At 33.3% G+C, this 23,565-nt stretch overlaps 2 protein-coding genes across 2 annotated transcripts; both read right to left on the bottom strand.

Moving 5' to 3' along the window:
- Window positions 1–3,525: 3,525 nt before the first annotated feature.
- On the bottom strand, window positions 3,526–3,993 carry LOC124887193 (uncharacterized mitochondrial protein AtMg00810-like). Its single transcript, XM_047396384.1, has one exon. The coding sequence runs from the start codon at window positions 3,991–3,993 to the stop codon at window positions 3,526–3,528; it is 468 nt and encodes a 155-aa protein (XP_047252340.1).
- An 18,475-nt stretch (window positions 3,994–22,468) lies between these two features.
- LOC124887192 (agamous-like MADS-box protein AGL62) lies at window positions 22,469–22,993 on the bottom strand. The gene has a single exon (XM_047396383.1). The coding sequence runs from the start codon at window positions 22,991–22,993 to the stop codon at window positions 22,469–22,471; it is 525 nt and encodes a 174-aa protein (XP_047252339.1).
- Window positions 22,994–23,565: the final 572 nt, after the last annotated feature.

The raw sequence follows: 23,565 nt of genomic DNA, 5'->3' as shown, positions 1-23,565 counted from the left end.
ACTCATTATAACTCAAAGAACCTACCTATTACAAAGTCTATGACTTGCTAAGTAAGGGACCAGGTTCTTCTTCAAGTAAGTGAACTATTTGTTGATTGTTGACTATCTTATCACTGCATGAGTAAAACACTTGAAGGTCGTTTGTTGTATTTAAGCCAACTCCTGATTAAGTAATTTAGCTGATGTACTCTTCTATCTTCAATAGGACTCCCAAGTAGTTTCGCTCTTTTGTTTCTGCCATCTCACTCTTCTTGACTAAATAGGACTCTTCTTCTTTATCTCATAGTCTTGTAGAACTTCTTGATCAACTCAACTACTAGATGTTGCATTTATCTCCTCCTTTTCATCCACTTTTGCTGATATGATAAGTGTTGTGAGCATGTTTGAATATTCTTGCTTATCCATTCCTATTTTTATGTAATGTTATCTTATCAGTAGCCTTGCCTGTGACTATTCTTTCTACACTTGTGTGGACCAGCTTACACAACATGTTTTATTCACATGTCAATAATCAAAACTTTAGTATCCTAACAAATTCTCCCCTTTTTGATGATAACAAACACAACATCCATCATAAATCCTGACATTCTTAATAAGAGAATTAGAAAAAAAATAGAATAAAACAAGTTAGTCAATTGAGTTATAAGCATTGCATAATCTATTCTTCCCCCCTTTGACATCATCGAAAAGCTGGGCCCATTAGTGAGCAACATTAAATAATTCATGGCCACTGGGGCTATCACTAAGATAATCAAAATTTAGAGTAAAAGAACATTAATGCATTATGATAAAACAGGAGTAGAACACTTTGAAGAAAATAAGTCCATTTCATTCATTATCAAGATACAACTAAAATTACCAAATGCATCATAAGAGATAAGAAGGAACCATCAAATGGAACAAAAAGAGACAGTCCTAGGGCACTAAGAAGGGGGCTAAGTAAAGGAGAAGGAAGGGATAAGTGAGGTTAATTTCCTAACAATATCAGTATTTTTTGATCTTTCACGGTCTAAAGAAGCAGTGAGGGTGGAAATCTGAGCCTGAAGAGCCCTTTTCTCATCATCATGGACAATATGAGCAGCTTCTAGTGCAGCCTGAGTAACCTACAATTCAACATTCTTCACAGCAAGTGCATTCCTTAACCTTTGTATTGGGTTATCAATATTTCTCATGGAAGAAGGTAACATTGTATGGTTAAATGAACCTATCACATCCTTTGTGGTCTACAGAGACCACACTTTGACTAGTACATTGAATACCTCAAAAAAAGATGCAATCCAAAATTTATATGGCAAAGCATGACCATTAGCATCTTGAAGTAAGACCCTCTGCATGTGCTTAACCATTAGTCGAGGAAGGTCTATCTATATTTCAGTATCTACCAACTCCATCAAATTAAAATCAAGGAAATTGGCAACTATTCTGCTTTCTTGTCTAGAAAGAACATTTTGTGAACCACATTAAAATAAAACTGATAAAGTGGGGACATATCATGCTTTAAGACCCTACGGTGAGTGAAAAGATGAGGATTTCCAGAGAACTTTCTGGATATATCAAGAGCAGAGGGAAGATTATCAAGAGGAGGCCAGGTTACCTTGACATAATGACAGCAGCCCCCAGTAGAAATGCTCAAGATTGGAGCAAGATTAGCAGCATAAAGATTCATGGTAATCCCATGAACAGTGGTCGAAAACATCTCCCTAATAGCAACCCCATTAGTATAAAACTCATAGATTTCATCCTTTCCAAACCTACATTAATGGTCATCTTGAAGAAAAAAGTATGACCACCCCTGAGCTCTTAATTTTGAAACCAAGATATCTATTTCATGGGCCCCAAAACCAATGACAACACGTCCTCTAGCCATCTTTTATTTTTGAAAGTAAAGATTATGAGCTGACTGAGAGGCTTTGTCAGCAAGCATTTTCATCCTTAGTAGAGGGTGCATGGGGTGCATCTAAGAGAGACTTAGAGTCAGAGAAAGTGGAAAGAACAGGTTCCTCAACCTATTTCTTTGACCTGTAAGCAGGCCTCTTACCAGTGGACTTAGAAAAAGACAAAGACTTGGAAGTAGTTGCAGTTTTAGACTTGGAAAAGAGTTTTGATGAGAAACAGGGTTTTGGGACCTTAGCTTTGGTCGTTTTTCCTTTTTGTAAAGAACGAAGAAGGATATCAGGAGTAGAGAAAGTAGGAGGAGGAGAAGGAGCAGATTTATCAACTCGTTTCCTCTTGCTTGCTTGAAGAGCTTTTACAAGGAAAGCCTTTTCCTATTTTTTCTTTTGTCGAGTATGAGGAGTTTGAGGAGTGGGTCGAATAGGAGTAGATTCACCCAAATCTTGGTCGTCAATAATGATCGGGGTTACAGAGGACTTTCTTTTGGATCTTGAATTTCTTGGAATCTAATTGGCAATGGTTTCATCATCGGGATTGATAATTTAGAGTGGTTTTAGAGGTGAAAGTGAGGGTTTTGAGGAGAATGAAAGAGTTGAAGAAAATTGGGCAAAAGGGTTTGGAAAGTTTCTATAGGCTGTAAAGTCTGATAATTTTATGGAGATTGGAGGAGTATATATAGGTGGTAAGGTGATATTTGGATAAATAATAATGGTAGAGGAAGGACTGGTAGCAGATTTTGAGGAAGAAGAGGATGAGTAAGACGCTACTTATGAAGAAGAAATAGAAAGTTTTTCATGGTTGTGAAGAGGTTAAAGAAGGAATAAATAGTAAAAAAAGAAGAGAAATGTATTTAAGGAGGAAAGAAGAGAAGATAGAGCGGATGATGGACTGTATCTGGCAGGAAATGTAATGATTAGTGGTTCAGTGTTGATGGAAAATTAAAGAGTAGCTTTTTAAATTAAGAAAGACTTAAGTTTTTTAGCAGTTGTGGGAGTAACAAAGAATCATGTGACATAACTGTTTCTCTTATGCAATTATTTGGCAAAATATAATCATACCTTAAATGTTTAGAACAAGATGGAAATAGTTGCCTGAGTGTTCCAATATCTCTACACAATCAACACATGAATGAGTCAATTTACTCTATAATCTTGGAATTAGGATACACAACTAAATGTGTTAGACTGAATTATTCAATAATCACTTAAGAGCAACTTATTCTAATCAAGCATTGGGGAAGACTTATGCAATTTTAATTATCCCCAAGGATAACCTATTTTTTTTAAATTGTTCTCTACTTAAAGCCTTAGTAAAAATGTCAGCAATTTGTTCTTCAGTGGAAATAAAACATGATTGATATCAGCCCTTTTTTAACATTATCTCTAAGGAAGTGATGTCGAATATCAATATGCTTAGTTCTCTTATATTGAACAGGATTTTTGACAAAATTTGTTGCACTTGCGTTATCACAAAAAATGGGAACACAACCAACATCTACCCTAAAATCCAGGAGTTTTTTTTTTGAATCCACAACAACTAAGCACAGCATGACCCAGCAGCAACATATTCAACTTCAGCAGTAGATAGAGCTATTGAGTTTTGCTTCTTTGTGGACCAGGTAATCAAACATGATCAAAGGAAGTGTGCCATACTTGTGATGCTTTTTTTGTCTACCATATATCCTGCATAATCAGCATCAGAGTATCCTACCAAGTTAAAGTTACTACCTTTTGGATACCATAGCCCAAGATCACTGGTTCCCTTAAGATATCTAAAGATCTTTTTTATAGATTTTAGATGAGACTCTTTAGGATTTGCTTGAAATCTAGCAAATAATCCTACGTTGAACACAATATTAGGCCTTCTTGGTATAAGATATAGCAATGAGCCTATCATCCCTTTGTACATCTTTTGCTCCACATCAGGACCTATTTCATCCAAATCAAGCTTTGTAGCAGTGGCTATTAGAGTGCTGATCTCTTTTGCCTCTTCCATGGAGAACCTTTTGAGGAGTTTGTTTACATACTTCTGTTGATGGATCATTGTTCTAGATGTTGTTTGTTTGATTTGCAATCCCAAGAAGTAATTTAGCTCCCCCATCATACTCATCTCAAATTCACAAATCATAAGTTTGGCAAAATCATGAGTCATGTTCATATTTGTGGAGCCAAAAATAATGACATCTACATATACCTGCACAACCAACAGATCTTTTCCATCAGTTTTCAAGAAGAGAATGTTGTCAATTTTACCTCTAGTATGGCTATGCTCAAGTAAAAACTTTGACAATCTCTCATACCAAGCTCTTAGAGCTTGTTTCAACCCATACAAGGCCTTATCCAGTCTATACACATATAAGAAAAATTCTTGCTTTCAAACCCTGGGGGTTGTTTAACATATATTTCCTCTTTGAGAATCTCATTTAAAAATTCACTCTTAATATCAATTTGAAAAAGAGTGAACTCCATATAGGCAGCAAAAGAAACAAGTAATCTAATAGCTTCAATTATGGATACAGGAGAAAAAGTCTCATCAAAATCTATGCCTTCTTCTTGATTATCTCCTTGGACCACTAATTTTGCCTTGTTCCTTATAACTGTTCCATGCTTATCAACTTTATTTTTATACACTCACTTAGTCCCAATTACTATTCTATCTTTTGGAAGAGGAACTAAGTATCATACTTTGCTTCTCTCAAACTTATTTAACTCTTCCTGCATGGCTATGATCCAATCAGCATCAACTAGTTCTTCACTTACCTTCTTTGGCTCAATTTCTAACAGGAATGCCTTGAAAGCACACATACTTCTTAATCTAGATCTTGTAGTGATCCCATAGGTGAGATCAGTGAGAACATTCTCAATAGGATGTGATCCTTATGCTTGTAACCTTTTGGGACCAAGCCCAATGAGCTACTAGGATCAGTGCTGATATTCTGAGCTGGGGTAGTTGAGGGCTCAGTTCCCCCTAGCACTATGCCTCTAGATTCAGTTCCCCCTTTTGAGGTACCTCTATGTTTGGTAGCTCCAATTGATGAACCAGGTTGTGTAACCTATTCCTCAGAGTTATTTTCTTCCTGCAAGTTAGTCTTAACACATGATTCATAAAAAACTATATTCATGCTTTCTTCAACACAGTTAGTTCTATTGTTTAGAACCCTATAATACTTACTATGAAGTGAATAACCTAAGAAGATTCCCTTATCACTTTTAGTATCAAATTTTCCCAGATTATCCTTTCCATTATTATGTATGAAACATTTATAACCAAAGGTTCTAAAATGAGAAATGTTTGGCTTTCTTCCTTTTAGTAATTCATAGGGAGTCTTCTCTAACATAGGTCTGATCATGCATCTATTTATGATATATGTTGCAGTACATATTGCCTCAACCCAAAGGTTTTTAGCAATATTTGTTACAAGCATTATTGTTCTAGCCATATCTTCCAAGGTTCTATTCTTCTTTTCCACCACTCTATTTTTTTGTGGTCTTCTAGGAGCAGAGAAGTTATGATCTATACTATTTGCTGAACAAAATTCTAAGAACTTGACATTCCTAAATTCTGTACCATGGTCAGATCTTATGGAAACTAATGAAGTGCCAAGTTTCTTTTTACTTTTCTTGATGAAAATTTTAAAGACATCAAAGGCATCTTTTTTAGAGGCTAGAAATAATGTCCAGGTGAACCTGGAATAATCATCAAAAATTACAAAAACATACCTTTTTCCACCTCTGCTTTGAAGCCTCATTGGTCCACACAAGTCCATAGGAACCAGTTCAAGACACTTGGTAGTGATAACATAGTTCTTTGACTTAAAAGAAGATCTTACCTGGTCCCCCTTTACACAGGCACTGCATAACTTTTCTTCCTTAAACTTGGTTTTGGGCAATCCCAATACCATATCTTTGGAAGACAGTATGTTTAGTTATTTCAAACTTGCATGTACAAGTCTCCTATGCCCAAGGAGGGGATCATTTTCTATTGTACTTAGAAAAGTCAAATCTGGTCCTGGTATTGTCATTATGTCAGCTTTGTGTACATGTCTGTATCTTATTGCAGGGAGCACAATCTCTTTGGTGTTCATCCTCTTGACTTTGACTCCTGCAGAAAAATTAACTTTATTACCTTTATCATACAGTTGTGAAATGCTCAGCAGGTTGTGCTTCAATCCTTCTACAAGATAGACATCTTCTAATACTCTTGACTCAGATGGGCCAATTTTTTCAACTCTAGTAATGATTCCCTTTTTTCTATCACCAAAATAAACTCCTTATCTATTTATTTTAGAAAGTGAAAGGAACTTTTTCTTATCACCAGTCATGTGTCTTGAGAAACCACTATCCAAGTACCAACGCCTTTTGCTTCTTCTCACCTTCTTCTGCAAAAAATCAATGGTTAGACGTAGGAACCCAGAAAAGCTTGGGTCTTGTTTTATGAGTAAATGGATGAATTAAATTTCTTCTAGTCCATGAAGGAAATATGTAGTGAAACCTATTTCTCTGACCTGAACTAGTTCTTTTCTTTTTGGTTTGAGAAAATCTATTTGCCAGGTTTTGACTGTTTGCTCTGCTTTTAGCATCTATTGGACATTCAGTGGTTGGATGTCTAAGGTTGCCACAGATATAACATAAATCTTTAGGGTCATCAACACCTTTGTGGAATCCCAAACCTGCCTTTTCATTGTGATTTCTTTCACTCAATTTGTGAACAATTCTTGAGGAATTTGTCCACCTATTAGCCTTTTCAAGATCAAGTTTCATTTTAGAGACTTCTTGACTCTGTTTGTTTATCATGTCTGCTGCATTACTACACTCTTGTTTGTACTTCTCTAATTCAAGTGCAACACTTTCTTGTTATTTACTCATGGCCTTTTCCCATTTTTAGTAAGAGTCAATTTTAGGATTTCAGACTTAAGATCATAATTTGAAGAATCAAGTTCTGCAACCTGTTTCTTGAGAGTGCAGTTTTCCTTGTCAATTGTATCTTTACAAGCTTTTAAATCAATGAGATCAAATTTAAGGCTTGTAAGACTGTTGAACGACTCATCCCTATAAGAAGTTAATTCTTATAAATCATCAATTAGTGCACTCATCAAAGAAATAAGTTTTGATTTAGAAAATAAATGGAGTTTTTCTTTAAGTTCAAGTATGCTTACCTCAGAAGAATCATCTTCTTCCTCTAAGTCTAATCTCCAAGTTCCATGAAAGTTGTTTCATTAGCTTCATCATCATCTGAGTCAGATCCCCATGCTGCTATCATTGCATGTTCCTCCTTCATTTTGGCCTTTTTTTTTAGTTCCTTTTTAGCCCTTTCCTTTTTCCATTCTATTTCCCAGACTGGATAATCTCTGATCAGATGATCAGTCTTACCAAACTTGTAGCATCTATTTGGATTGTCATTTGAATGTTTTTTGCTACCTATTCCCTTCTTCCTTTTAAAGAATTTGCTGAAGTTCTTAGTTATAAAGGCAACTTGTTCCTTATCAAGTTCAAATTCTTCATCACTATCAAAAGCCTTCAATGCTAAGATTTTTTCAAGAACTGCTTCTTCTTTGGTTCCGTCAACTTCCATTTCATAATTCCTCAAGTTCCCTACCAGTTCATCCAGGTTCATACCTGTGAGATCCTTATTTGCCACCCTAATTGCAGTTACCTTAACATTCCACTTTTGTAATACCCCGAATCTGGTACTCGAAATTCTACATGGTGGTCATGACCCGGAAGGACCACAAGCTAACCCATGACTAATATCTGTAGTGAGCACTGCATAACATACTATATAAATGCGGAATAAAAAACTGAAAGGCCATAAGGTTCAAATATTTCATAACACATAACATCTGAATGATACGGTATCACCATATCAAAACTAAAATAACTGTCTGAACATGCTAGTCTGAAAGCCTTTAAACTATCTAAAAATTGTGGAGTCGATGGGAAATATCCCCAACTGACTCCAGACTACTGAAGTAATAAAGTAATAAAATAATTATGCTATCCTCGAATGATGAGGACTCACTACTAGTCTGGTTGTTGAACGTCTAATCTACTAAGGATGCTCTGGAGCTCGTGCTTCTGAACCTATGGTATAAGACACCATAGCACAAATGCGCTAGTATGATTGAATATACTGGTATGCAAGTGAGGTAGGCTAAATGCAAGGGGTCTATATGCACGAACAATACTAACTGACTGAATAACATAAACGTGAGAACACATGCATGAATACGTGAACTGTAACTGAGATCATGACATCACTGAATCTGAATACTAATAACATAAATTTTCATATAACTGATATACTATTGTCTGAATGATTGTGTCTGACAGTCCTATTTTTTATGAAACTAGCTGGGTTTCGTACTGAGCTGGGTGACTCTGTATCTGATAGTCCAGAATTTTGTAGAACTATCTGAGTTCTATTACTGAGACTGAGACTTAACTGTGGGAAGTAGCCAGCTAACCGATATGCCCCAAGTAAGATAACATAATTGCGTTGGGGTCCAATCTGTAACCTCAATTAGAAGAGTGTCAATACCGCACCACTGGTAAGGACAAGCTGTGAGTAATCTCTTATCTAATAGGTACTTTTAGGAGAACGGTGGGACCCTCATATAACAGGTTAAGCCACCTCATCTAACCTCAACTAGCAAGTTTGATATCTCAACCTATGCTGGCTACGTAGTTCTGGAGCGCAAGGATTGTTTCTAAGAATCACACCCTCTAATAACAGGTAAGTTCCCATCCTTGGGCTTACTCGGTGTTGAATCCTACTCCCATCTAATTAGACACTAAATTAATTATACTGAACTGAATGGACTGAGTTCACTGAGTTTCGTTGACTGATGAAACACTACTGAGATTACTGAATTTCTGAGATTACTGAGTTTACTGAGTTTTCCAGTCACATGACTGATTGAGTTCTATGAATCATGGCTTAACTAAGTGTATCTGGAAAATATGACACTGGCTCTAGGCATACAGCTAAATTATCGGGTACAAGTACCCCTAGAACTCGATAGCATGAAACTGATAGGACATGACACTTCTTGACACATGACCATAGTCACCAATTCATAGTACAATCATTGGGGATTTTCATGAAGCATTAACATGCTATAAGCTTACACATGAATAGGAATGCATGTAAATATATCATAATTTCCTAAGCCTAATCTCATGAGCATTATATCAATCCATTACAAGGCATAACAATAACATGGGAGTCATATCAAACATAAAGGAGAAATATGGATTCATCAATTTTGGTCACAAATGAGTCATAAGGCATAATTCCTATTTTCTTAGGCATTTTATCAAACACCTTGAATGCATATCTTTAGTCTTAGGCATGAATATTGAAATAATACATCATGACAATATTTTACACTTTCAATGCAAGAATTTCAACCACATACTAACATATTTTCATGATAGTCATTAAAGACTTCAACTTCAAAATCAAACAACATAAACATGGATATAATTCAATTCATACCATAAAATCCAAAGTTTATAGTTCAAATAGGTTTCTTGAGCTTCATGGGTGAAAGAAACCCATGAATCAACACTTGACATATATGGGTGGATGATTTCTTAAATATTTGTAAAGGAAAGATTGAATTCTTGACTTAGAATTAACCACCTAGGGTTTTTTGTTCTTGGGGGATTGATCTTTGAGAGAAACCCTAATTTGGTTTTATGAATGAATAATAAAGTTATGAGCTGTGGTCTGGTATAACTAGGGGTTAAAACGAGTGGAAAAGAACCAAATACCCTTTTAAAAATGACTTAAAATTGCTGATCGAAAATGGCGATGGTTTGGTTGACGGTCCATCGCTGGCTCGACGGTCCGTCAGTCCTGACCATCGTACTTGGCAAAACCTGAACTTTTTATCTCGTCTTTGACGGTTTGGGTGACACTCCGTCGCTAGATCGACGGTCCGTCGGTCCTGGCCATCATACTTGACCAGAAGTCAGGTTCACTGCCTTAGTCACGATGGCTTTGGGCGACGGTCCATCGCTAGATCAACGGTCATTGGATTGACCGTCTCTTCTGGGCAGTTCCGACAATTCTATGTAAAACGTCCATAACTTTTTACTCTGATAACGGATTTGGACGAAATTGGTATCATTGGAAAGCTAATTCAATTTTTCATGTGATAAAAAGTTGAAATTGGAAAAATTCTATATGATTTAAATATTAATCATTTAGGAAGTCATCACTAACTCTTTTGGAGACTAGATTTGACTGAATGAAAGTTGGGGGTATTACAACTTTGATTTTGGGAGTACCCTCAATACCTTTTCAACTTGTTCCTTCTCAGTGATGACGTTTTCCAAGGAAGTTAGCTCATTTGTTAATGCTGTAAGTCTTGTTATCATCTCATGCAAGGATTTATTTTTCTTCATCTTAAATGCCTCATACTCAGTGAAAAGAAGAGAAATCCTGAATTTTCTTACCTGACAGGTACCTTTATCTGTATTTACCAGTGTATACCAAATTTTCTTATCAGTGGTGCAGGTTGACACCCTGTTGTATTCAACAGGTCCTAATCCACAGACTAGGGTGTTCTTCGCTTTTGTATTTTTATTTAATGTCACTAAATCATCAAGAGTAAATTCACTCCTTACTTTCTTGACTGGTTCACCATCGACCAACTTCATTGAGGTAGTAGGACCATCAGTAATCCTATCCCATAATTCATAGTCTTCACCTTAGGTGAACATCTCCATCCTGGCCTTCCACCTGATAAAGTGAGAACCATCAAAGAATGGAGGTCTAGTAGTTGACTGACCTTCACTGTGCCAGTAGGAGGTACAGAATTCATTATTGTGATCTTTTCTTAGGTGTTAGCCTTATTTAAGACAACCTCTCTCTGATACCACTTATTAGAGTGCGTACCCCTACTATTTTAATATTATACTCTACTGGTTGCCTATCTGTGGAACAAGTAAGCTAACGTGGTTCACAGAAGTAAAAGTTGAACACAATATCTTTACGTGGAAAATACCCGGCATAAGAAAGGTGTAAAAAAACATGACCTGTACTTCTACAGAATTTAACCACAATTTCACTATTTCACTTGAGCCTCAATAAACAATGAATTACAAGATTTCTTGTAAACTAGTAATTAAAACTTCTAACCTATTTCTACAAAAACACAAATCTTTCCAAGATAAGTGTTCCCAAGTCTTCGAGTTCCCTAACTTGAAGACATAAATCCTACCTCAGTTTATACTTCATTGACACTAGAATAAAACTCATTTTAACTCAAAGAACCTACTATTACAAAGTCTATGACTTACTAAGTAAGGGACCAGGTTCTTCTTCAAGTAAGTGAACTGTTTTGCTGATTGTTGACTATCTTTTCAGTGCATGAGTAAAACACTTGAATGTTGTTTGTTGTATTTAAGCCAACTCCTGATTGAGTCCTTTAGTTGATGTATTCTTCTATCTTCAATAAGACTCCCAGGTAGTTTCTCTTTTGTTTCTGCCATCTCACTCTTCTTGACTAAATAGGACTCCTGCTTTATCTCCTAGTTATGCAGAACTCCTTGATCAACTCAACTTTTATATGTTGCATTTATCTTCTCCTTTTCATCCACTTTTGCTGATGTGATAAGTTTTTCCAGCATGTCTGAATGTTCTTGCTTATCTATTCCTGTTTTTAAGCAATGTAATCTTATCAGTAGCCATGCCTGTGACTATTTTTTCTACACTTGTGTGGACCAGCTTGCACAATATGTTTCATTCAAATGTCAATCATCAGAACTTCAGTATCCTAACAACTTGTATGCATTAGACCAATAAATTATGATTATTTTTTCCCTCTCAATTGGTTCAAGGCCAGGAACCAACTATTCCATCTAATAGTTTTGATCTTAGGTATACGATTAGTGAATATACCATAATGCATAAAGATGAATTCCTCAAAGAAGATGGAGGATGTATGTTAGTTTTCTTAACATAAGGGGGGTTATAAACAGCTGTGAAATATGTGAGGAATTATCATTAGATCCCCATTCAAAAGACAATTCAAGTCAAATGCCGAAAATATCTCATATTAAGCTGCAAGTGCTCCTAATTTGTGTCCCTAAAGGACAAGGCCTATACATGTGTGAAGCATGGTAGCCTAATCGGTTCTAAATGAAATAATCCTTGAAAAGGATAAGGAGCAAATAATCATAATACGAAGGAAATGTGCTCTTAAAAAACCTATGACATAACACATCATGAAACCTTATGAGAGGTTCAGGTACCTGAAAATAATGAAGTGATGAGATCTCAAAATGTTATGTCGCATTGTGAACCGATACAAAATGATATGCCATCAATATATTTGATACAATATTGGCGCAATATTGTGAAATATTACGAAGATCTAAATTCTACGTTTATTTAAACATGCTGATGTAGAAAATTTTATCAAGTGACCTGAAAGGATGAATTTTGGTAAGTGTAAAACTTATTTGATTTGCAATCAAGACACTTGAAGATGTCACATTTGACATGTTGGACATTGTCACATGACAATAATCCATACGAAAATCGCTAAAGGTTTCAAAATGCCTGAAGCATATAAAGTTTCTGGGAAACTTGTTTATTATCCTTATAAGGGATAAATTGATGGTCTGAATATTGTTGAAACTCTTGGGGAGTTTTCAAAAGCAATAGATCATTTGCTGAAATGAGACGTATGAAGTACCATATCTTAGTCTCATTGATGCACAACACTAATGTATCTTGTAAATGCTACAAGGACTAATATAGCCTTTTCAATCAATCTGTTAGTAATGTATATTTATGCTCCTACTAGGAGACATCAAAATGGGATAAAAGACATGAGTATATTTTATTTTAAAGCTTGCAGTCCCAATTTTATTGGTTATACTGATGCTGGGTACTTATTTGACCCGCATAAAGCTCGGTCTCAAATAGGCTATGTGTTCAGATGTGTAGTACTGCTATATCTTGGAGATATACAAAGCAGTCTATCGTAGCCACTTCATCGAATTCTGCTGAGATAATAGCTATTCATGATGCGAGCTGAGAATGTGTATGACTGAGGTCTATGATACATCTCATTCAAGAAAAATGTGATTTGAAATGTGACTACATACCCACAATTTTATTCAGAGATAATGCAGCATGCATAGCATATCTTAATGTAGTATTCATAAAAGGAGATAGAACAAAGCACACTTCATCAAAGCTTTTCTACATACATGAGCTACAAAAGAATAATGATATTAACATGCAACAGATTCATTCAAGTAACAATGTGGCCGATTTATTTACCAAATCTCCTCCAACTGCAACTTTCAAGAAGATGGTGCACAAGATTAGGATGCAAAGGTTCAAAGATGTTCTCATTAGAGGGAGTTAATATGCATTGTACACTTTTTCCCTTATGAGGTTTTGTTGCACTGAGTTTTCCTTATAAGGTTTTTAATGAGGCAACCTATATGCGTATTGTTAGAGATGTGTACTTTTTTTCCTTCACTATATTTTTTCTTCCACTTGATTTTTTCTAGTAAGCTTTAATGAGGCGCACTATCTAAGAATTAGACATTCAAGGGGGTGTATTATAAATATATTACGTGAATGTCTACTTTACCATATATAGTAAATGTCTATTTATGAAAAAATTAGAAACTCCAAGGTTAGTTTTCCCCTATAAATAAAGGAGTTTTTCTTCATTGTAATTCACTCCTCAAGAATTCCTCATGCGATATAAATAAGTCTCCTCTCTTCTCTCTCCATTCTTCTTCTTCTTTGCTTTATGTTTCATAACACTATTAAAATTTTTGAGACCTCAAAATTTAGGAGCCTAAAGCAAATATTTTACTAGCCTTATTCTTGAGTCACCCCTCATTAAAAGTAATGGTCAACACGAGATAAGTTTTTAATATTAAACTATGAAATTTCTTTCCAAATATTATTATGGAAAGTAATCTTTTCGTTATAGTGAAAATAGAAATGCAATCAATTTATGCTTAAATTACGTTTTACATGTCACTCATATCTAGAGTAGGCATTCGGTTTGTCTGGTTTGATTGTTTAATATCGGTTTGAGTTTTTGATTTTTGAATTGACAAAAATGACAAGCTTAACTAAATCAAAATAAATCTGGTTTGATTCAATTTCTACAAATTCGGTTTAGTTATTTCAGATTTTTATTTTGATTTTGAAGATCAAATTAGTGAGCCTTTCTTTGCCATGACTGGACTTTTAAAATTGATAATTTTTTTAGAAAAATATTTTTTTAATCTATTTTTCATTCCTAAATATAATTAACTCAACACGCATGAAATAAAATGAAATAACCATAAGTTTAACATAATATGTAACTGTAGCTGAAAACTCGAGACTCGTTGTCTCGTCTCCTTAAGGCGCCGCTAAAAGCCTGAAACAAATCAACAATCAGAGTTGAATTGAATACTTAGGGTTAGGGATATAACTCGTAACTCATAATACATTTGGCGATTTGAATTACTTATTATATATTATATTTATATTGAATACGTATAATAATATATAATAACAACTTATTAAACTTAAAATTGATACGAATTTCGTTCAAAAAAAAAAGGGGAATTTTATAGTAAAATCAAACAATTCATATGCATTAACATCAAACAAGCAATAATTTGATAGGGTCTGAGCATTCACTTGAATAGGTAAAGTTTTAATAATTTTTTTTTAAAAAAATAACTTTCCTGCGAATCTAGTATTTATATAGAAAATTTTAGTAAATATATAAAAATTATAAGTAGGAAACCTATAAACAAAGGGATCGCTTGGTTTGGATACAAGTTATGCTGAGATTAATTATGATGGGATAAGTTATGCTGAGATAAGTTATACTGAAATTAATTATGCTGAGATTATTTTTTATTAAGTATTTGGTTTGTTGTATTCAAAGTAATGTGCATGGTATAATTTCTAAGAATAAGTTAATTGTTTACAAAAATACCCTTCATCTTATTTAGCTTTTTTATATAATTTCTTTTCAAACTTTAAATATTCATTCTTAAAAATAAAATTTTCATCTTATTTAACTTAAATTTTTTTGCGTGTGTCTTCTCATGATTATGTCATGCGTGTTTTAAAAAAAATCTTACTACATCTTATTTAGTTTGAAATAAAACTTCCAACGTAATTTTATTAAAGTAAAAGAGGATTTATTATTTGTGTTACTTCATTTAAACACATATCACTCATATAATATAGAATATTAAAATTCATGTTAATTAATATATACAATATCAATTTTTAAGTAATTAAAAAACTAATTAATTTAGAATATGTAATTCAACAATGGAGTCAACATTTTTATTATTCTTAAGAGAAAGCGAAATATATAAATAACCATAATAATTATTCAAATAAATTTAACGTATAATATATTCATAAATAAAAAATATATTTGTATAGTGTAATTTTTTAAATAAAATATATGAAGAATTATCATAAAATAACGAGTAGTGGAGGTTGTGAATGCTATTATAAATGGTATTAAAAATTATTGCGAATATGAATGGATTTGAAAAGTGATTATAAAAAGGACCTTTGGGGGTATTTTTGTCATTCTAATTACTTTAACCTAGGATAACTTATCCAGGTATTATTATACCACCAAGAGTGAGAGCTTATACCAGTACTAATTAATAATCTCGGGATAAGTTATCCCAAGTTGTACAACTAAACAAGCAATTCTAATGCATTAAAATTTTATCCCGAGATTATCTACTTTTATCCCTCACACCAAATGGCATCAAAGTGTATTATTGATCTAGTGGAGTAGAGGAACTTGTAAAAGTTTTACTAACCTCACGGTTGTGGGATCATATCTCCTTGATTATTATTTTATTTTATTTTTATCTAACATGGAGAAACCACAAAGCCGAAATCCGCCTCCCTGTCTCTATATATTGTTTTATGGTCGGTAAATTGTAAATAATTTCCTTGAATTTACATCATGATATTATGCTATGAATTATTAAAATAAATTAAAAGAAGGTTCATTTATACAAATTTCAAAGCGATCAAATAACCAAAAATTAAACAATGATAGAGCGACTTATGATTCAATGATAGATTGATTGATGATGAAATGAAAACGTAATTTATGATAGTGTTTTTATGGATGAGTAACGATATCTCATATGAACTATTTACAATATAAGCCTTTATAGAAAGGTCGGATTTTTTGCTTAAATATATGGTTAAAGATAAGTGTTCTACAGAGTATATGTTAGACAAAATGTTCTATCTTAGCTTATAATAATACATATCTTTTAAACCAAAAAAAAAAAAATTAGGTCAAACAATGGCTCAAATTTGATAATTTTGACTCGGACTTTATATATGATAAAAATTCTTTAAACAGGTAAAAGCGTAATAATATTCTGCACCCAAAAAAGGCTAACAGAGTGCAGTAAAATTCAAAACTTAAACCCATAATTAAAGTTCAAATTATAGATCTGCATGTATATAATACCTACTGGCTAATATATGTATGAGATATTAATTTTAGCAACAGTATCAAATATATTATTACGGCGACCAACTGACCATAAAGTATATTACAGTGATGTACCCATCATTGAAATAAAATAAATTAAAATAAAAATGGAATCTCAATAATATAAATTTGAACTTTCTAGGTTTTTAACGATATAACTATTAGTGATAACTTAAGATGCTTCAACTATGATTTTAAATTTTGTTTTGAATTTCATATCCCAAAAGATTCGTCCCCATGAGGATGAAGCTCCATTTTCCAAGTGATTCAAACGATTCTATAAATCAAAACCAACAATATTTGACCAAGCTTCAAACTTGGTTAGTTCCTCTGTATTGAGCTCCTCAATATGTCACGATCCAAACTAACGGACCGTGCAGACACCTACGCTATTCTAATTAGTTAGGAGAACCCTTATTACTCAACTAAAAATATGTGGAAGACTTCTGTTTTAAGGAAATACTGAATTAACTATAATAAAATAAATTTAATACTAATAAATAAGCCAGACATGTACAATAGTTATATACTACAACATAGACTGACAATAAAATAAGTAATACAAAGACTCTAACATCTGCCAAGAAAAAAGTGCAGAAGTTAGTGTTAAATATCCTCATCCATCTAATAACTGCAAACTAACTTGCATCCATTCTACACTCCAAGAAGGAATGTAGAAGAGTTGGGTCAGTACAACCACATGTACTGGTAGGCATCATCGACCGACCACGTTAGTTTATATAATCATAAAATAGAATTAACGAAAATAAATCATGACATCTTAAATGGAATACAACTCAACTAAGGTTGTAATAATATTATTACTTTAGCTATATAACTTACATCATCCAACTACTCTTCCAACTCTATCCATATTATATTTAGTACCAATATACTCTAGCCCGGCCCATTAATTCACACAATCAACCACAATCCAACGCTAATACATCACTATTCCTCTTTATTCACCTTATTTTTTTCATTACTCATATTCACAGGACCAAACTCGTAATCATAGACAACCCACACTAAACTCTCGGGCTAACAATCAAATTCTCTATTATAATATTAAAGAATGATAACTAGCCATTGTGGTAAGCTACGATTAAAACACGTATAAATGAAGCAAGTCAACCAACATATAAGTAAGTACAAAGTTTCACTTTTTCAAATACATATCACACAATCAACTACCCAATGAATCAACAATACAACAATAACAGATCAAACAGTGTTCACAAACAAGTTACATAACCATCAAGAGTATCAACCATATTGTAAACATCCACAGTCTCAACACAAATATGTACACACATGCTATGGGACTTATTTTTGCCCAAATAGTCATGATCTGCAGGGAACAATCTATGTTCATGTACCGTACCGGCGTGGTACCCGATTCAACATATACATATCTGTACCGGCGTGGTACCCGATCCAACATATACATATCCGTACCGGTGTGGCACCCGATCCAACAAATACATATCTGTACCGGCGTGGCACCCGATCCAACATATATATATCCGTACCGACATGGTACCCGATCCAACATATATATATCCGTACCGGCGTGGTACCCGATCCAACATATACATATTCGTACCGGCGTGGTACCCGATCCAACATATACATATCCGTACCCGTATGGTACCCGATCCAAATTATACATATCCGTACCGTCATGGTACCTGATCCAATATATACATATCCGTACGGGCGTGGTACCCGATCCAACTTATACATATCCGTACCGGATTGGTACCCGATCCACCATAAACAAGTATTATCAATATCAAGTTTATACAACCTCACAGCATACAACACAATGTACCAAGTTTACAAGTACACTTAAAGTCATAAGACAATTCCATCAAGTAAATTTTCAAGATCCAAACATCAACAATTTGAAGCATCTCCGAATACCAATCAACAAATCATTCATAATGTTACTTTAAAGAGTTATCATTGTCAAATAAGTCACTCATAGGCACAATTCAATAAACCATCATTATTACTAATTTAGCCTCTCATGGGCATCCAATAGATATAGTACTTTTATCAATACCAAACAAGAATATCATAAAATAAATCACAATTTAACACTTAAGTATGCAAGTCACTATTGGAGTTTTTTTTTTTTTTGATTTCTCATCTAGTATTCGGTGCCCGCATTAGAGTCTCGACTAATTCGGATCGCGCGTTGCAGGATCCATGAAGGTGGCAGCACTCCCAACAGAGTTTTCTCCATACCCACGGTCGAACCCCCGACCTCTGGTTAAAAGTGGAACAGCCCCATCCACTGCACCACAACCCATGTTGGTCATTATTGGAGTATTACTTACTCATTAATTATTAAAATGTCACTATCTTTATCCATATAATACAATCATCACAATAATTCAAGTCATCTATCCTTTAGATATTACTATGCTCATCAATCCTTAATCCTAGCATGATTCTCCTCACCATATTATTGTTCAACACATACAACTTAATATCATTATAACTCAAGTAGGTTCATCACCTGAACAACTAAGAACTATCATGTCCATATCCTTCATTTACAACAATCTCATTGCGGTACATAGCACATAATATCATAAATATCATATGATTAATCAATAATATAGTTTTTGGGATTAAAGTTAAGTACTTGTGTCTTTATCCACCTCAACTCCATGCCCGCAGGCCTAGACATGCTTTCTCCCATCAATTCTAAATTATGAAAATATAAAAGAACACAATCTTCTACTCATTAAACCTAGCCTACCTAAACGTCAAACTTTTGAATGAAGCAAGCTGCAATAAGAATGCTAGTTCTTTTCCTTCGTGCCTTCCAATAATCAACCATCTAAAAATCAAGCAATAATAAGAGTAATTAAACAATTACTCTTCAAACAAATAACTTGGGAATTCAAACTCACTAGTTCTATCCTTAATTCAAGGTCTATATCATTCCCCAATGTCAGTTAGCCATTAATTAGCTCTTTCAAGCTTTACCCATCTCCATTAATGGAGTTTTTATGCTAAAGGTCTCATCTTTACGGAATTCAAGGTTCTTAATAATTAAAATTCATACTCTAGTTTATGAAATTCATGCTAGGAATCTTTAATTTATAGATTAGAATCAGCTCCAAGTCATACTAAAACACCCATGAGTATTCCCCAAAAGAATTCCACCATTAAAGGTCTTTTTAAGGATTTCAAGATGTTAAAAAATTAAAAGACGAATAAAAAAATGGAAAAACTTACCTCAACGAAGGAATTTCACCTTAAGCTTTGAAAAATCACCTCTCTAGGGTTGGAGAATGAAATTTGAGATTTTTAGACCTAAAATAAGGCTAAAGCTATTTAAATATCATCAGAATTTTGGCTACAACGAAATCCCATTTCCGCCCAGACAGTGCTCAGTAAAACAGTCATAACTTTTTACTCCGAATTCAGATTGTGGAACGGTTTGCTGCATTGAAAAGAGGACTCAGACATCTTTAGTTTGATAGGTATTGGGACCATAACTCTTTATATTCTATGAGATAAGGTCATTTTAAGTAAGTCATAATAGAAACCCATATGAAAATTGTATCGAAAAGTAAGTTTTAAACTTAACTTTATGTTAGGAATATTGTACGACCTTAATTTATGCCTAAACAATATTTTTCGAAGAAACTTTCAAAAATGCATAAACAAACTGAGAACATAAAAATATAATTTGAATGGGTAAGTATATAAATGTACTCAGCATTTATTAGTTTTATCAGACACAACTTTTCGGATGTAAATTCATTGACGGTAAAAGGTTGTTGCTAGTTGAGCAAAATAGTTTTTTTAGTTAGTGCTTGAACAATGTAGTATTTTATTCAACAACTAGATCAATTCAAAAATTTGGCAACTCACCTTTCTTTTTGGGTATTTATATTTTATATGATTCGTATACAAGTTTATATTATCATTTAGGACTTATTATGATGACTTGAGTTGCAATCCAAAGACCGACTGTGATTGCAAGGTAAATGCGGATTCAGCCTAGTAATACGGGGTTTATTTTAATTTTTTTGATTAAAAATTATACTATTAATACATGGTTAAAATAATTTGTCTATCTATCTATCTATGTATATATTATAGATATTGAACCCCCTCGAAGTGTTTTTCTTCAGATTTTGAAGTCCCTCGGCAGAAATCCTAACTCCACCTCTAATTATAGGAATTTGTGTTTAATAAATATTACAAAAGTAACGACACTTCTACGTCTAAAAGTGGACTTTCAAATAAAAAATCAACCAATATGTGGATTTTGAAAAGAAGCATGTTGGTTTACAAATTGATAAAATCTCTTGATGAAACTACTATAATTGATTTTCTTTAATTACGGAATTATTAAATGCACTAGCCAAGAATTGAACCAAGCTATGTATTGTGGCATGGTACTACTCTACCATAGGGGTTTGTTGGTCTAAGACTTTCATATTTCTTATTTATACTCATTCAGCCCCATTTTTGTGCGAAAATAATCAACAAATTATATTAGTTCCTTCATAATAAATTTTTAAAAAAGGTTATTTGTGCTTTTTATGCATCTCCATCGATTATGTTACGTACCGATTAAATTGATCAGTTTGCTTCTTAAGAAAATACCTGCTTTAGTAGTATTTAACCTTACCACAATCGTGATGTACTTGCACTGTTTGCTATCATCGTGGTTTTACGAGAGCGAGCTATGTGATTGCGATCACATCAGCTTTATGTTGTCCGCGCCTCGTGATTCCTAAGACAAACCTAGAGATAACTACTCCCTCCGTTTCATATTAGTTGACCCTCATGGACTTAGCACACCTATTAAGAAAAAATTAATTAGGGGTTTTATTTTACCAAATTAGCCTTATTAATTATGCTATGAAAATATAAATTTGAGTAAATACACTTTGATTAGTCATTTAATGTTAAGGATAGTATTGAAATAACATAGTAAAATTCTCTTGATTTCATCAAAGAGATAACTAAATTGAAACAAATATTTTTAATAAGAGGGTCAGCTAAAACGAAACGGAGGGAGTACCACGTTTTTTTAAAAAAAATAATTTTTATTCTTTTACCATAAAAGACTTAACTTTGAAATTAGAGATTTAGATTCTGTTTTCACCAATTCAGCATGGGTAAGTGTTCTAAAAATCTCCCTAAATTTATATCATGATTTCTACTATGATCTATAAATATTAAAAGTGGTTCATATATAAAGGTGCATGTGTGATCAAACAACCAAAAATCAAATAGTGATTGAATGGCCTGTTATTTAGTGACAAATTGATTGAGGATAGAACGAAAAATGATATTATATGATCATGTTTTCATAGACGAGTATTATATACTTCATATGGACTATTTTACAACACACGCTTTCATATATTAAAATATAATTTATTAATCAATATCAAGCTATACGCATACTATAATTCCACAAATATGTATATGTATACGAAAGACTAGGTTGAATTTCAAATGCAATACATAATAAAGATTCAGAGCTATATATATCTTGGATGCATTATCAAAGATTTGGGCAGATGGTAGAGTATATGTTATAGAAGTACATTTTGAATATGATAATTTTGGCTCAGATTTTGTATATGTTAAAAATCACTAAACTTATAAGAAGTAATACACACTATATTTCACATCAAAGAAAACGACACACAATACAATCTCATGAAACTTAAATCCATAAAATCCAAATCTTAAAGTGACATGTATATAAGGGTGCTTACTAGCTTATAGACCTACGAAATAATAATGCTTACTAGCTTATACACCTATGAAATAATAATTCTAGCAATAGTATCAAATATTATTATGGTAATCATAGAAAAGATTACAAGGATGTAGCATCATTGAAATAAAATAAACTAAAAATGAAAATCGACATCTCAATAATATATAAACTTGAACTCTCTAGGATTTTTTAACAATATTTCTAGTAGTAATAATAACTTAAGATGCTTCATCTATAATTTTGGATATTGTTTTGAACTTCATATCCCAAAAGATTCATCCCTGTGAGGATGAAGCTCCATTTTCCAATTGATTCAAACGATTTTGCAAATCAGAACCAACAGTGTTTAACCAAGCTTCAAACTTGGTCAATTCCTCTTCACTAAGCTCCTCAACAGACTCCCACCGACTTTTCTGCCTAGTTTCCATCACTTCATCATAGACATTTTTTTGAAAAACTGAAGCATTTTTTATGGTATCAAGTTCTTCAAGCCTGTTATTGAGTTCATTCACTCTATGTCGAGCATGAGCCGCGACAAGCTGAGTACTTATACTTAATTGTATATCAGGATTCTGAAAACGAGAAATGATTGCATCAACTGTAGGGTGAAAAAACGAGTGAGGCTTACCAGTAGGGGAAAGGATTATCGTTCCGATATCAACATCACATTCTCTAACAAGTTCTCTAGCCTTTTTATATAAACCTGAGCGACGCTTGGAGAAGCTAGCATATAGGTCAGCTTGGTTTTCTATTTTTTTCATTGGTATCTTTCGACGTCCTTTACCTTTCTTATCCTCCATGGCTAAATTTATAAGAAAGATAATTAAAAAATTATTGATAAAATGTTGTATGAGAAATGATACTTGCAAGAAGGGAGATATCACAACTATTTATATACATCAAAATTTCATCAGATTAAATTTTTTTCCAAATATTAGTTTCCGTCAAAGTAAAAATAGGGAATGCAATCAAGTTTATGCTTAAAATGTATTTTACATGTCAACCACATCAATAAAATTTGGAATGTTAAGTTAAAATAGTAAATATTTTACTATATATACTCATGATATTTATCAAGTTGCTAGTTAATATGACCATAATTTGAAGGAACACCAAAACCACATACCAAATATTTTCAAATGTTTTGTAAGCAAAATCAAGTCTCACTGAAATTTAACCTCAAATAGAAAAATATTATAAATTAATATTTGACCTAAAATATAAAAATATCTTAATGTGCTTATCTTACCAAGTTTGGGTAGGCAATAATTAATAACTGATTAAGCATAGAAGTGATATAAATATGTTGCATACCAAAAGTTTGCAATTTTATAGCAACATCAAATCCTTCTTATGTTTTAATGAAATATAA

This window comes from Capsicum annuum, chromosome 9, assembly GCF_002878395.1.
Source record: "Capsicum annuum cultivar UCD-10X-F1 chromosome 9, UCD10Xv1.1, whole genome shotgun sequence".
Taxonomy (NCBI): Eukaryota; Viridiplantae; Streptophyta; class Magnoliopsida; order Solanales; family Solanaceae; genus Capsicum; species Capsicum annuum.
The sequence above is the reverse complement of the archived record's forward strand: the minus strand, read 5'-3'. Positions and strand labels throughout refer to the sequence as shown.

Excerpts from the sequence above, each read along its gene's own strand:
- LOC124887192 (XM_047396383.1), bottom strand. The coding sequence starts at position 22,993 with ATGGAGGATAAGAAAGGTAAAGGACGTCGAAAGATACCAATGAAAAAA.
- LOC124887193 (XM_047396384.1), bottom strand. The coding sequence starts at position 3,993 with ATGGGGGAGCTAAATTACTTCTTGGGATTGCAAATCAAACAAACAACA.